This window comes from Hypanus sabinus, chromosome 12, assembly GCF_030144855.1.
Source record: "Hypanus sabinus isolate sHypSab1 chromosome 12, sHypSab1.hap1, whole genome shotgun sequence".
Taxonomy (NCBI): Eukaryota; Metazoa; Chordata; class Chondrichthyes; order Myliobatiformes; family Dasyatidae; genus Hypanus; species Hypanus sabinus.
Window position 1 is genome coordinate 59,652,608 of NC_082717.1, and position 14,932 is coordinate 59,667,539.

The 14,932-nt window shown below is 39.1% G+C and overlaps 1 protein-coding gene across 4 annotated transcripts in view; it reads right to left on the reverse strand.

The window, feature by feature from the left end:
• Window positions 1-10,123: 10,123 nt before the first annotated feature.
• The window catches only part of pde10a (phosphodiesterase 10A), a 204,907-nt gene continuing 200,098 nt past the window's right edge, over window positions 10,124-14,932 (reverse strand). For all 4 annotated transcript variants that reach the window (XM_059986039.1, XM_059986042.1, XM_059986041.1 and 1 more), the window contains one exon: window positions 10,124-12,892. In XM_059986039.1, the coding sequence (XP_059842022.1) occupies window positions 12,784-12,892 (109 nt within the window). In that variant the 3' untranslated portion in view covers window positions 10,124-12,783. The remainder of the gene's footprint in view (window positions 12,893-14,932) is intronic.

Genomic DNA, 14,932 nt, shown 5'->3' on the forward strand with positions numbered 1-14,932 from the left:
GGGGGGGGAGGTGGCGAGTGGCCGGAAACTGTGTTGGTGTGGCAAGGGTTACCAGGGAAGCTGCATGAAAACGAACACTGGGAGGGGAGACCGGAATTTGAATAAGACTGGAAGCAGGGGGAATCGGGTTGTCAACTAGAAGAGGAGGTGGACGAGGGTGGTGTTGATCTCGGTTGCTGCAAAAACACGACACCCGATCCCCGCCACTTCTCTTCTGAAGAAAAAAAATCTCTGGATATCATAAAATCGGAACGTTTGTTTCATGGACAACCTTACTGCTATACTTAATGAAACAGAATTATGAGAAATTGGGTCACTGGAGAAGTAATTTGGAGGTCACTTTAGAAGAAGCAGTAGTTAATTTAGGGAAGTGTTTATATCACAAGAAGTAGATAGCTGGAGCAAAGATAACAAGATAAGCAACATGGTAGGAGAAAGACAAGACTATACATTAGAGCACCCAATATCAAAAAGAAGTGGGAAAATGGCTGTCAGGCAAACTAAAGCAACATACCAACTATAAAGCAGATAAGTACAAGGGGAAAGTCAGAACAAGAAATTGGGAGGAGGGGAGAATGAAGTAAAAGGTGGTGAGTGATAGCTGAAACAGGAGAGGAAGTGAAGTGAAGAGCTGGGAAGTTGGTGAAAGTGATAAAGGGCTGGAGAAAGAGGAATCCGATCAGAGAGGACAGAAGACCATGGAAGAAAGGGAAGAGCGTTGCGCATAGGTGCTTAGCAAGACGGTCTTCCAATCTATGTCGGGTCTCACCAATATACAGGAAGCCACACCAGGAGAACCTGATACAGCAGATGATTCCAACAGACTCACAGGTGAAGTGTCATCTGACCTGGAAGAACTGTTTGGGGCCCTGAATGGTAGTATGGGAAGAGGTGTAGGGGCAGGTGTGGCACTTATTCTGGTTGCAGTTGAGAGACCACTTCACCAAGAACCTACCAGAAAAAGTGGGATCACCTGGTGGCCACCCATTTCAATTCTACTTCCCATTCCGACATGTCAGTCCATGGCCTTTTCCAGGTTCAAAAAGCTCTAATGTTAATTTATTATCAACTCTGAAATTCTTGAATTCTCTGGGTAGCTATGGAATCAAGAAAGAAAAGAAAGCATGATCATCAACCGCCAAATCCCACCTCTCTGCAAAAGAAAAACTAACAAACATGGAACAGGCACATCAACCCCTAAATCCCTCCTGGACAAAAAAAAAGAACAGAACTGATCAGGCATATTGACTCCCAACTCCCTCTTCCTGCACAAAAAAACGAGCAAAATGGATCAGGCACATCGACTCCTAAATCCCTCTTCCTGCACAAAGAAATGAACAAATCAGATCAGGCACATCAAACCCCCCTCCCCAAAAGATGGTTTTATGATCTATCCAGAAGATTTCAACCAAAGAAGCGTTTTACTCAGGTTTAATAGACTAGGTTTGACTAGGTTTACTGTCACGATGAGGACACACTCAGGTTGGAGGAGCAACACCTTATATTCCGTCTGGGTAGCCTTCAACCTGATGGCATGAACATCGATTTCTCAAACTTCTGGTCATTCATGCCCCCCCCCCTTCACCATCCCCATTCCCTATTGTTGTTTCCCCTTCTCTCACCTTATTTCCTTACCTGCTCATCACCTCCCTCTGGTGCTCCTCCCACTTTCCCTTCTTCCATAGTCTTCTACCCTCTCCTATCAGATTCCACCTTCCCCAGCCCTTTATCTCATTCACCAATTGAGTTCCCAGCTCATTACTTCACCCCTCCCTCCTCCCAGTTTCACCTGTCACCTACCACCTTGTACTTCTTCCTCCCCCTCCCCCCCCACCACCACCTTCTTACTCTGACTCATCTTTTTCCCAGTACAGATAACAGAGAAGGGGGAGAAGGCCGGGAACTGGAGTTGAGGAGGAGAAAAGAAAAGGATCAGCCATGATTGAATAGCAGAGCAGACTTCATGGGCACAGATACAAAAAAGAGGGAAGAGATTTAAAATAAAGCTGAGAGGTAACTTCTTAATGCAGAGGGTAGTCAGTCCTTAGAATGTCTAGTTCTTTGGCTGTCCATTGATTTTTGATGATGACTGAGGCCTGGGCAAAGTTGTATGGAAGAACAGCAGTTGCCCATGCTGCAAGTCTCCCCTCTCCATGCCACTGATGTTGTCCAAGGGAAGGGCATTAGAACCCATACGGCTTGATACCAGTGTCGTCGCACAGCAAAGTGTGGTTAAGTGCCTTGCTCAAGGACACAACATGCAGCTTCAGCTGAGGCTCGAACTAGGCCTTCAGATCACTAGACCGACACCCTAACCACTTGACCACATGTCCTTAGAATGTACTGACAGAAGAAGTATTCAAGATATAATTGCAACATTTGAGGCATTTGAATAGACACATGAAGGGAAGGGGCTTGCAAGGTTATGGGCTGAATGCAGGCAACTGGGACTAGTAGAGAGAATGCCGTACTTTGCATACAACATTTTGGCTGAAGGATGTTTCTGTGCTGTTTTACTCCATGACTTGCTTTCCAGCACTAAATTTGTTTGTTTCAAATAGCCTTCTGAAATTCTACTGTAAATATGCAGTAGCTGCTCACTCTTACCTATTCCTTTGGATACCCCAGGAAAAGCTCCAAAAAGCTTTTTCATATATGATACCCCCTTCAAAAATTCATGTTCACTAATCTATTATTTCCCAAATGCCTCGTTGTCTAAATATTAGGTTTCAGCATTTCCCACTACTAAACGCAGGCTAAGTGATCTAGGTTCTCTCATTTTATTTCCATCCTTCCTTAAATTACATTTCCTGTTTCCAATCTGCGGAAGCTGTTATGGGCTCTGGAATTTTTCAAGATGTCAATCAGTGCATCCACTATCTCTATAATCACTTCTTTCAAAACCACAGGATGCAAACTATTAGGACTTCATCAGCATTCCATTAGTTCCATTAATTTTCCTAATACGAATATTTTATTAATGATTTGTTTCTTTGGGCTCCTGGCCTGCAGTCCTCCATTTATTTCTACAGTAATACAAATCTATAAAACATTAATAATGTTTGCAAGAATTGCCTATGGTCCTACAAGGAAACTTAAGAGATTTGATTATAAGAATCTGTGCCATGTTCTGCAGCAATTGAGAGTGTTTGATTACTATTCATCAATAGAGTAGAGACAGTATTGCTTAATCAGTTTGTGTTCCATGTCACGATCGATAAGAATGGAGATTCAAGTTCTTCAGCACTTGCTTCAAAACATGCCAGAACCCAGTTAAGTCTGGGTTTCAAATTGTGGTGCAATTACTTTTTTTATTTGATTGGATTATGTATTTTTGAACCTGTGTCGACTATTCAATTATGGCAAAAAATCCTTCTATGGACAAAATACTACAATGATGAATGGACCATTACCATTGGACACAGCTTTGGTGCTGCTGTAGCAAGAGGTAATTGCTTGTTAGAGGAGGAGAAGGAAGGTTTAATTAAGTAATGTTTTTCTGCTTATTGCCTGTTTTTCATTTTATGGTTGTGTAAAACATTTTAGTCCAGGAAGTGAGAGCCATGGCTATCCTACTTTCCTTTTATTATTGTTAAAAGTCAGATGTCAGAAATACTGGTGCAATTGGGCTGGTTGTGTTGAGTGGTTCTGAAAGGAACTGTCAACGTTCAACTGCTGTCTACCTTAGTGGAAAGGCTGTGAATTGGAGATGTTGTGGCGACCCACTTCCTAGTGCACTCGAACTGACTCACAAATAGCCAGCGCGCCGGCACAAAGGCCAGTCCCAAAAGGGCGCCAGGTCTGCTTCACCAACAAAGGGAAAAGCCTGCGGGGGATTGTGAGTACGTCCCCCTACAGCATCCGTGCCCGGAGAGGGCGGGATCAGGGAGGCTTTAAAGCAAGGCTGTGAAGTTCGAATAAAACCTCTTTTAACTGCAGTTTACCGACTCAGTGTCGTTATCTTAGCGCTGCGTGTAGCACACCACTACAATGTTGCATTTCAGATCCTTGTCACTTTGCATTTGTACTGGATTTCAAGAGGCCTCGTGGTACAGCCTGATCATTGTGGAATTATGTAGGGGAATCTGCCTCTCCCATCCTATGTCAGCCAGGCATGACGTGGAAGCACTGGCCCTTGGATTTCTGGCCTTGTACTTAGTAAGTTAAGATTTATTTTACTTTATGTTAATGTTTTAGTTTTTTTTAATTTTTAAATGTTTTCAATCCTTTTTATCTAAATTAATAGTTTTACAATGTTTCTGAATATTGGAGCCTTTTAAAAATTGTTTCAAAGCTGTGACAACTTTGATTAGAGATGAAGCTCTATCTCTAGCCTTGCTGTTAGGGTGTTCTGTGGGGAGCATCAATGGTACCTTTATTGGGGCTTTTTTGTTGTTGAGACCATGCTGGACACCTTACAAGTGTACAATGGTACACTTGGACAATGGAGGGGAATTGGTGGTATTGTGGTTAGCTTGTTCGCATTTTTGTGGACTGCAGTAGCAACCAGTTTTAAAATTAAAAGTAAATTTATTATCAAACTACATACAATATGTGACACTCTATACAACCCTGAGATTTTTTTTTTACAGGCATACACAGTAAATCCAAGAAATGCAATAGAATCAATGAAAGATTGCACCCAACAGGATGGACAAAACCAAGGTTAAAAAGACAACAAACTCTGCAAATACAAAATTATGTTTTAAAATAATAATAGTAATAAAGAAATAAGCAATCACTACAAAGAACACGAGATGAAAAGCCTTTTAAAGTGAGCCCATAGGTAATGGAGCAAGTGAAATTAAGTAAAATTATCCTCTTGGTCAAGAGCCTGATGGCTGAGGGGTAATAGCTGTTCCTGAACTTGGTGGTGTGTGTCCTGAGGCTCCTGTATCTTATCCCTGATGGCAGCAGTGAGAAGAGAGCATGGCCTGGGTGATGGGGTCCCTTGATGGGGATATTGCTTTCTTGTGACAACACTCCGTGTAGATATGCACAATGTTGGGAAGAGCTTTACCTGTAATGGATTGAGCCATATCTACTACTTTTTGTAGGATTTTCTGTTCCAGGGCATTGGGTTTTCCATACAAGGCCATGGTGCACCCAGTCAATAAATTCTCCATCATACATTTATAAAAGTTTGTTGAAGTTTTAGATGTCATGTCAAATGTTTGCAAACTTCTAAGGAAGTAGAGGCGCTACTGTGCATTCTTGAATTATGTAATTTCCCTGGGCCTTCTATAATGGAACTCCTAGAGCAATACTGTAAACAGTACTGGTCATCCAGCAAGACAGAGGATGTCATAAGTTAAAAAGTGCAGAAAACTTCACAAGGATGTTACTGGTACTGCAGGGTTGGGACTGAATTGTAAGGATAGACTGGATAGATTCGGATTTCTTTTCCATGGGACGTAAATTCATTCTCTCTAGCAATGAAAGCCAACTATTTCTTCAGCTTCTCATCTTCCTTTTCAATCTTCTTGGACATGAGTCTACTCTTAATCTTTCTTAGTTTTGGATCTTGATTAAAAACAACTTCATAGATTATGCACTGAAAAATAGAATAAAGTTAATCTGTGCCTTCAACTCTGCTTCACTGTTCAGTTGACATGAACAGCATAAATGTAAACCTTTTGAGAATGTGTTGTGAGGGTGGTGGATAGTAAATCATTGTATTTGGCTGTCATTCCTGAAGCTTAATATTTATTGTATTGATTTTATTTCTTATAGCATTCATATACATAGGGAATTAAAATCTATGTAACGTCTCTGTCTGAACGTGCAATGTGCAAATTATAGTAATTTGTAATAAATAGTATGTAGAGTAAAGATATACAATAGCACAGTCAATATTGCCTGGAAATAAAATTGTGTCAATGTGAATTAATCAGTCTGTTGGCCTGGTGGAAGAAACTGTCCCGGAGACTGTTGATCCTGGTTTTAATGCTGTGGAACTGTTTCTTGGATGGTAGCAGCTGGAACAGTTTGTGGTTGAGGTGACTTGGATCCCCATGATCCTTTGAAAAAGAGAAAATATGATTGGTAAATGTGAACACCAAATCTATGTCCTCAACATCTGCCTTATCTTTGTGAGCATTTTCAAGTTCCTGGGTGTCAATATCTCTGAAGATCCATCTTGGGCTCAACATACTGATGCAATTACTCAGAAGGCACGGCAGTGACTATACTTCACTGGGAGTTTGAGGAGAATTGGTGTGTCACCAAAGACAGTGTTAAGTTTCTACAGATGTATGATGGACAGCATTCTACCTGGCTGCATCACTGCAGAGGATTGAAAAAGGTTGCAAACTCAGCCAGCTCCATCCCAAGCACTAGCTTCCCCAGCATCGAGGACATCTTCAGAGGTGATGCATTATAAAGGACTCTTATCACCCAGGAAGTGCCCTCTTCTCATTACCACCATCAAGGAGGCACAGGAGTCTGATGACACACACAGCATTTTAGGAACAGCTTCTTCCCCTCCGCCATAAGATTTCTGAATGGACAATGAACCCATGAACACTACCTCATTATTTTGTTATAAACAAAAGAAATTCTGCAGGTGCTGGAAATCCAAGCAACACACACAAAATGCTGGAGGAACTCAGCAGGCTTGGCAGCACTTATGGAAAAAGAGTACAGCCGATGATTCGGGCCAAGACCCTTCAGTAGGCCTGCTTAGTTCCTCCAGCATTTTGTGTGTGTTGCCCACTATTTTGTTTCTTTTTCCTCTCCTTTTGCACCACTTATTTATTTTTGTATTTGTCTTATTGTAATTTAAAGTTTATTATTATGTTGTTACGAATGTAAAGCAACTCTGAGGGGCCGAAGGGTACAAAGTCGCCCCCTCCTTTTTGAGAATCGCAAGATCGCTATTAATTCAGGTCTCGGACCCAGGAAAAAAGGGAGAGACTCGCAGAATACACAGGGTTTGGAATGTGGCCTGACTTCAGCGAAACGGAACCCCTGATAACGGCCATTGTTTCTTGGAGACGGAATTGTGTATTGAGTACTGTACTATTCATTGAAACTCCTCAGGGGACAACCAGAATGGGCTGGTTGAGGGATTGCATCATCCCAACCTGATTGACATCTGAGACCCGTAAGGATAAAAGAGGGTCTGGGGAACAACCCCTTTAGACGCACCAGGAGAAATGCTAGAGATCCCATGACAGCGTTTAATAGCGGCAGCCAGTGGGGGCTCATCTGCGTCCTCCCTTGCCAGGGTGGTGGGCTCATCACGGAAGAATGGTTCAGCTAAAGGAGAGGCCACAAGTGAACGGCCACGACAACGAGACTCCTGACGGATCGAAATCATAAAAGGAAAGCCGGCAAGTTTTTCTCAAAACCTCTCTCTCTCTCCAACCATTGCAACAAAGTGTTCCCCAAAGGCTGCAGCCTGCATGAACTGAGTGAACTTTATATTTCCTTCGGACAATACATTATCCCCTAGACAACGATAGAGCTATTTCTTATTGATTATTATTATTATACCCGCACTTTTAGATTTAGTATTGACGGCATATATTATCTGTATATTTGCATTGATATTTTTGTGTATTTTTACTAATAAATACTGTTAAAAATAGTATCATCAGACTTCAACGGACATCTCCATCTTTGCTGGTAAGTGACCCAGTTACAGGGTTCGTAACAATGTATTGCAGTGTACAAACCCCATTTCCAGAAAAGTTGGGATATTTTCCAAAATGCAATAAAAACAAAAATCTGTGAGATGTTAATTCACGTGAACCTTTATTTAACTGACAAAAGTACAAAGAAAAGATTTTCAATAGTTTTACTGACCAACTTAATTGTATTTTGAAAATATACACAAATTTAGAATTTGATGGCTGCAACACACTCAACAAAAGTTGGGACAGAGGCATGTTTACCATTGTGTTACATCACCTTTCCTTTTAATAACACTTTTTAATTGTTTTGGAACTGAGGATACTAATTATAGTAGATTTGCAATTGGACATTTTGTCCATTCTTGCTTGATATAAGATTTCAGCTGCTCAACAGTCCGTGGTCTCCGTTGTCTAATTCTCCTCGTCATGATGTGCCATACATTTTCAATAGGAGATAGATCTGGACTGGTAGCAGGCCAGTCAAGTACACAGATTCTGTGTCTACAAAGCCACACTGTTGTAGACCGTGAAGAATGTGGTCTGGCATTGTCCTGCTGAAATAAGCATGGACGTCCAGGGAAGAGACGTCGCCTTGATGGCAGCATATGTCTCTCTAAAATCCTAATACACGCCTCAGAGTCAATGGTACCTTCACATACATGCAACTCACCCATGCCGTGGGCACTGATGCACCCCCATACCATCACAGATGCTGGCTTTTGCACCTTTCGCTGATAACAATCAGGATGGTCGTTTTCATCTTTGGCTTGGAGAAGTCTATGCCCATTTTTTCCAAAACCTAGCTGAAATGTGGACTCATCTGACCACAGCACATGGTTCCACAGTCTTTCGGTCCATCTGAGATGAGCTTGGGCCCAGAGAACTCACCAGCGTTTCTGCATAGAGTTGATGTATGGCTTCCTCCTTGTGTAATATGGTTTCAAGTTGCATTTCTGGATGCAGCGACGGACTGTGTTAAGTGACAATGGTTTTCTGAAGTACTCCCGAGCTCAGGTGGCTATAATTATCACAGTAAGATGATGGCTTCTTAGGCAGTGCTGCCTGAGGGCTCGAAGATCACATGCATTCAACAGTGGTTTCCGACCTTGCCCTTTACGCACTGAGATGTCTCTGAATTCTCTGAATCTTTTCACAATATTATGTACTGTAGATGTTGAAAGACTTAAATTCTCTGCAATCTTGCATTGGGAGATGTTCCTTTTGAACTGACTAACAATTCTCTCACGAATTTTGGCACAAAGGGGTGAGCCACGACCCATCCTTGCTTGCAAAGACTGAGCCTTTGATGGACGCTACTTTTATACCCAGTCATGATACCTCACCTGCTACCAATTAGCCTGCTTAATGTGGAGTCTTCCAAACCGGTGTTTGTGCACTTTTCAATCTTATTTTAACTCTGTCCCAACTTTTGTTGAGCGTGTTGCAGCCATCAAATTCTAAATTTGTGTATATTTTCAAAATACAATTAAGTTGGTCAGTAAAACTATTGAAAATCTTTTCTTTGTATTTTTGTCAGTTAAATAAAGGTTCACGTGAATTAACATCTCACAGATTTTTGTTTTTATTGCATTTTGGAAAATATCCCAACTTTTCTGGAAATCGGGTTTGTACATATTTCATGGTATATGTCAGTGATAATAAATCTGATTTTGATGGGTACAAGGCCAGAAAAGGTAACATCCACTCATCCAAATATCAATTACTCAAATAGTTCAATTTGATCAGCGTATATCACAATTTTTAAAGGGTTAAAAAACATAATGATGCTCACCTAAAATTGTACATTACCGTTACTGTAATATGTGATGTATGCAATTCTAAAGTCTATATAGTAAGATTCTGTAAATCTGACACACTTGGGACTTTAGTGGTGCTGGACCACAGATTTTTCTGCACCATTGGATGTTAAATCTTCCTCTCCCATCCCCCTCACCAATACACACACACACAAGCATATAATCTGACACATCTGTTTAGATTTTACATGATAGAATAATTTTCCAGTGAACCCAGTAAATTTATAAGTGTACAGGAAACATGGTGTAGTAAGTTTCAAAAGATTATCTTAGTTTTACTCCAGTATATGTGAAAGCCTTTTACTATTTCCAGCTAGGTCAAACTAGTGCGACTATTGATAGATGGAATGAAATAATATTTAAAGCAGGTAAAAAAGGGATGGGTAATACTTGTACCAATCCAAGGGTGACCAAAACCCTGTTGTGTTATAAATTGGTTAAGCTGGATTGCTAAAAAGCTCTCATTTAATGAAGTACAGGTCAGTTATCCATTCTACTGAAAACTAATTATGACTATTTCCTATGTATTTCAACAGTGCACATCAATTGCATGATATACTTGTGGGAAAAAATGGATACATTCTTATTCTGAGTGTTTGGTTTGAGCATTTATTTATAAATAATCAGTAGTGTAATAAATGACTTGAAATACTCCATTGTACAAACATAAAGAGTATAGGTTTTTTTAATACAAAGACTGCAAATGAAGAGACAAGAAAACTTACAGAACATGTACAATATTTATAATTTATAAACTGGAAGTTAAGACACCTCAAAATTATTGCACTTGCAGTTTTTACCATTTTCACTTCTTCAGAGTATATCCTGTTACTAGTCAACATGTATCTACTCTGGAAATACTTCTAACAGAAAAGCCCAACCAAAACTTCGGACTTTTTGAACCAACATACTATACTGTGTACAAATTAATTTACAGTAACTGTTATGTTTCTGCATTGTAAATGTACATAACCAAATCACTTGGAGTAAACAATTGCCTAAATATTAACATTTGTTACACTGAAACATTACATTTTATAATAAAGCTAAAGAGGACAATTAGTCAGCATTTACTTGTATTTACAGGTGACGTTGAAGCTGCTTGGGCAGCAGGCATGAGAAGAAATATGTTATGAAGTTCCAGTTTGTTTGTACATATTACATGCACACAAAGCATTCCATTATATTAAGTACAATAAAAGAGTGCAAAAAATAGATTTAAAACTTCCAGAAAAAACTAGAGCCAACAAGATTGACAGCATTCCGAGTAGGCTAGTGCAACATACTGCAATATTAGAATTCCATGAAAAGGCCCATCAGTTCTATGGTACAGTATGATTTTATAATTTATATTAGGGAAGCAAATGAAGTTAAAAGCTATCAATGTTTTGTCAATTTGGATACTTCAGTTTTGTAAGTTTTAAACATTCAGGTATTATAAGTGGAACAATCAATGTGTAGCAGTAGATAGAAAGGATTAAAAACATTTATACAAGGGGTCTGTTATGCATGATAGAATTCCCATTTACTCTTCCCCTGCATTATCTCTTTTTGTCTAGCAAATGTAGCGTGAGAATGCAAGATCATATTACCAATATTTTTCAATCATTAGGAATGTTCTAGCAATCACACATCTCACTTCTGTCAAAAAAGCATGACAGTATACTGTATGCCTAAAGCCTTTGCCTCACAGCTTTGGTAAATCTTACTCCACAGATTTGCCGAGGTACTCATAGTGTAACTTACATTGTGCAAATTATTTCTAAACTTTGAAAGGCAAGATTCATTTTTCATTTCATTGTTGGATACTGAATGGTTTTCAGTAATTTCATTATTCAGAAATGACGTATGGTAATGAACAATACTTGGTAAGCAATTCATGAAGAAAAAAAGATTATTCACTTCTGCAATAAATCTGTGCAACCATTGTCACATTAATATGATCTTTTGCTTTGTGCTCAGATAATTTACTTACCTTGTGCCTGTCTGATGTTTTCAAGTTTTCCTTTTCCAAATACAAAACTTTTCTTCAGTTACTTACTCTGGAGTAGCAACTACTGAAAGATACAACAGCATTGATTCTTCTGGCTGGAGTTCAATTCAGTTACAGTTATCAGTGGCAATGTGGTGATTCAGCTGATGTGTCAGTGTTCACTGTAGGGCACCCATGAGTGTCAATCTGTGTTTTCTGTATCAGGACAACATCTATCCTGTGATATAATGTATTACAAACCTGTAAACTCGAGAATTTCCCACATTTGGTAAGCAGATAAATTCCCACTTCTCATCTCTCACTCACTTCCCTCATTTAAAAATCAAAAGTGAAAACAAAATGAAATTACAATCTTCATGAGGCCTTGACCTTTTACCGAATTGTTACTGTTGACTTGTTCTGCTAATCATTATATACTGCTGTTCAGATATGGGGAAAATATTAGGGTTGTTATTTCAGATTACCAACTTCAAGTTTATCCAGATTTTATCCAATTTAGAGCACCTTCACCATAAAACCTGTTCATCACAGCTACTACTCAAACAAATGAAGTAAATCAATGTCTAAACCAGCTTGTTACAGGACAAGAGAAAAATAGTACATTATTCTGTCCTTCCTATAAAGAAATTCTTTATCCCCTTGACTTGTGTTCATTTACACCCCCAACAGAAATTTGACTACAAATTTCTTTTACTGTTCTAAGTTGGAAATAATTCTAAGTTGACTGAAAGATCTGTCTTTTTTTTTGCAATTTGCATTTCTGTTGCATGCTGTCATCAGTTCAAGTAATAATTTAACAATATTTGTCACTCAGACTACAGCTACTACAATGCAACATCCTACATATATATACACTATGTGTGTGTGTGTGTGTGTGTGTGTGTATGTGTGTGTGTGTGTATATATATATATATATATTTACACATACACACACTGTATCTCTTCTACCAACATTCATACTGATATATAAAGTACCTATAATGAAAATAATGATTTCAGTACCACTGCAAATGCTACACCTAGCATATGATTGCATGGAAAGTACCTCCCTGTTTATAAGTATATTAAGGCCACAGCAATACAATATATAATTAAGGGCCAATATTTTCTTAAAAAATCATATTATTTTCCAAACACAACAGATTTGTTAGAACAGCCACATCTGATGCCTTACAAAATGTTAAATTTCCAAATGTCCAGTGTAATCAACTAGAAAGGGAGTAATGTTGTCATGGATTCATGAGGTAATGTCACTGTATCAACAACAGTTACAGGCTCTTCTTCTACTCAGAGCCATATGCAATGGTGGAGCATTCATTTCAGAGTACTGGTCTCATTAGTTCTCAATTTTTACAGGGCTGTTCTTCAAAGGAGACTTTTGGTTTCGAGCTGTTCCTGAGGCATCTCTTGATTGTACGATCTTCTCCCACTGAGCAAGATTCTCTCTGGAAACCAGAAATAGAATTGCTAATTTTAGAATTATTTTCTCCTCAAACAGAATTAAAATTCAATAATTTTAAAAAAATGTATTCATCAACAGATGTTGCCACTCCACTGGAATGTATTCTACCCCTCTTGCAACCAAGTTATAGGACAAAGAACCTACAGCAAAAGTGTATTCAGGATAAAATACAAGACCCTTACTTTTGAATATAGTAAAAGATTCTCTTAAACCAATATCTAACATAATCAACACATTCAGTGTACAGAAAAGTATTATACAATGATAACATATTACAGGAAGAGGTCATTAAGACAACCATATCGATAATTTCTAAGAGTTATCTATCTGGTCTTACTTTCCCTATAATTTACATTGCAGATGATAACTGTTGCTAATTATCTTTAATCAGATATCTTCTGGTTATTAACCCTTATACAATTGGATAAAGTTTTCTTCATTTGTTCAATACCCAGCAGGGTTTTAAGAACCTTAAGCTTTTTCTTTTCTAGACAGCTTGATGATGTTGAGATCAAGGCTCAGTCCCAATTCTCTACATTTTTCACTAACTTCTCTGTTGACCCTCTAGTGCAGGGGTTCCCAACCTTTTTTATGCTATGATCCCTACCATTAACCGAGGAGTCTGTGGATCCCAGGTTGAGAACCCCTGCTCTAGTGGAAATGTGTCTGTTTGAACTCAAACTCTTCTTTGAAAGTGTTATGTTTCAACTAATTAGTAAGAGAAACAGAGAAACTCGTTTGAGAGATTGTGTATGTTTTATCCACTATCATTTCCAGTAACTAGAACAAACCAGTAATACTGTGATCTGTAATTCCCCAAATGTCCAGCCATGAAATATATCTTTTTCTCTTTTCCTACAGTACTGTGCAAAAGTCTTTGGCATGCTAGATTTTTATATTGTTCCAGATGGTATAGCCTCCACAGAGCCCTGACCTCAACATCATCAAGCTGTCTACGATTATATGGAGACACAGAAACATGCAAGACAGCTAATGTCTGCAGGAGAACCATAGCAAGTACTCCAAAGAAGCCTGGAACAACCTACCAGCCGATTTTCTTTTAAAACTGCATGATAGTGCACTTGAGAGGTGCAAAGGGTGGTCACACCAAATATTGATTTGATTTAGTTTTTTTTTACTATTTACTGCTCTTTATGGTATTTTTGATACTTGGAAGTTTTTTTACTTCATTATTTTTGAAAGCATCTTGGCTTTACAGATTTATTTTACAAGTGCTTAAAACCTTTGCACAGTACTATGTATTTTTTGAATACACTGTAGTCAAAAACAAGAGATCTGAATCCTTACTATGTTTCCAATCATTACCACAATATCATGATCGCCTTATATTGTGAAATTCAGGAAGGGGAAGTAGAGGGAAAACACACCAGTCCTCACTGGCTCTCCACTCAGCCTTGGATAACAGTAATACCTATGTCAGGCTACTGTTTATTGACCACAGCTAAACATTCAATGCTATCATACCCTCAGTTCTAATCAACAAGCTCCAACACCTGGGCCTCTACCTCCCTCCAGAACTGGATCTCAACAGGAGACCACAGGACCACTGTTAGCCCTCACTGACATGTGCTTAGACCACTGCTCTACTTTCTTTGCACCCATAATTGTGTGGCTAGGCACAACTCAAACGCCATCTATAAATTTGCTGACAACACAACTACTGTTGGCAGAATTTCAGGTGGTGATGAGGAAGTGTACAGGAGTGAGATAGATGAGCTGGTTGAGTGGTGTTGCAGCAATAACCTTGCATTCAATGTAAGATTGTGAACTTCAGGAAGGGGAAATTGAGGGAACACACCAGCACTTATCAAACGATCAGAAGTGGAAAGAGTGTCAACATCTCTGAGGATCTATCCTGGACCCAACGTATTGATGTAAATACAAGGAAGTCATGGCACTGGCTATACTTCATTAGGAGTTTGAGGAGAATTGGTATGTCACCAAAAACACTTCCCCTTTGCCATCAGATTACTGGATGGACAATGAAACCATCAACACTACC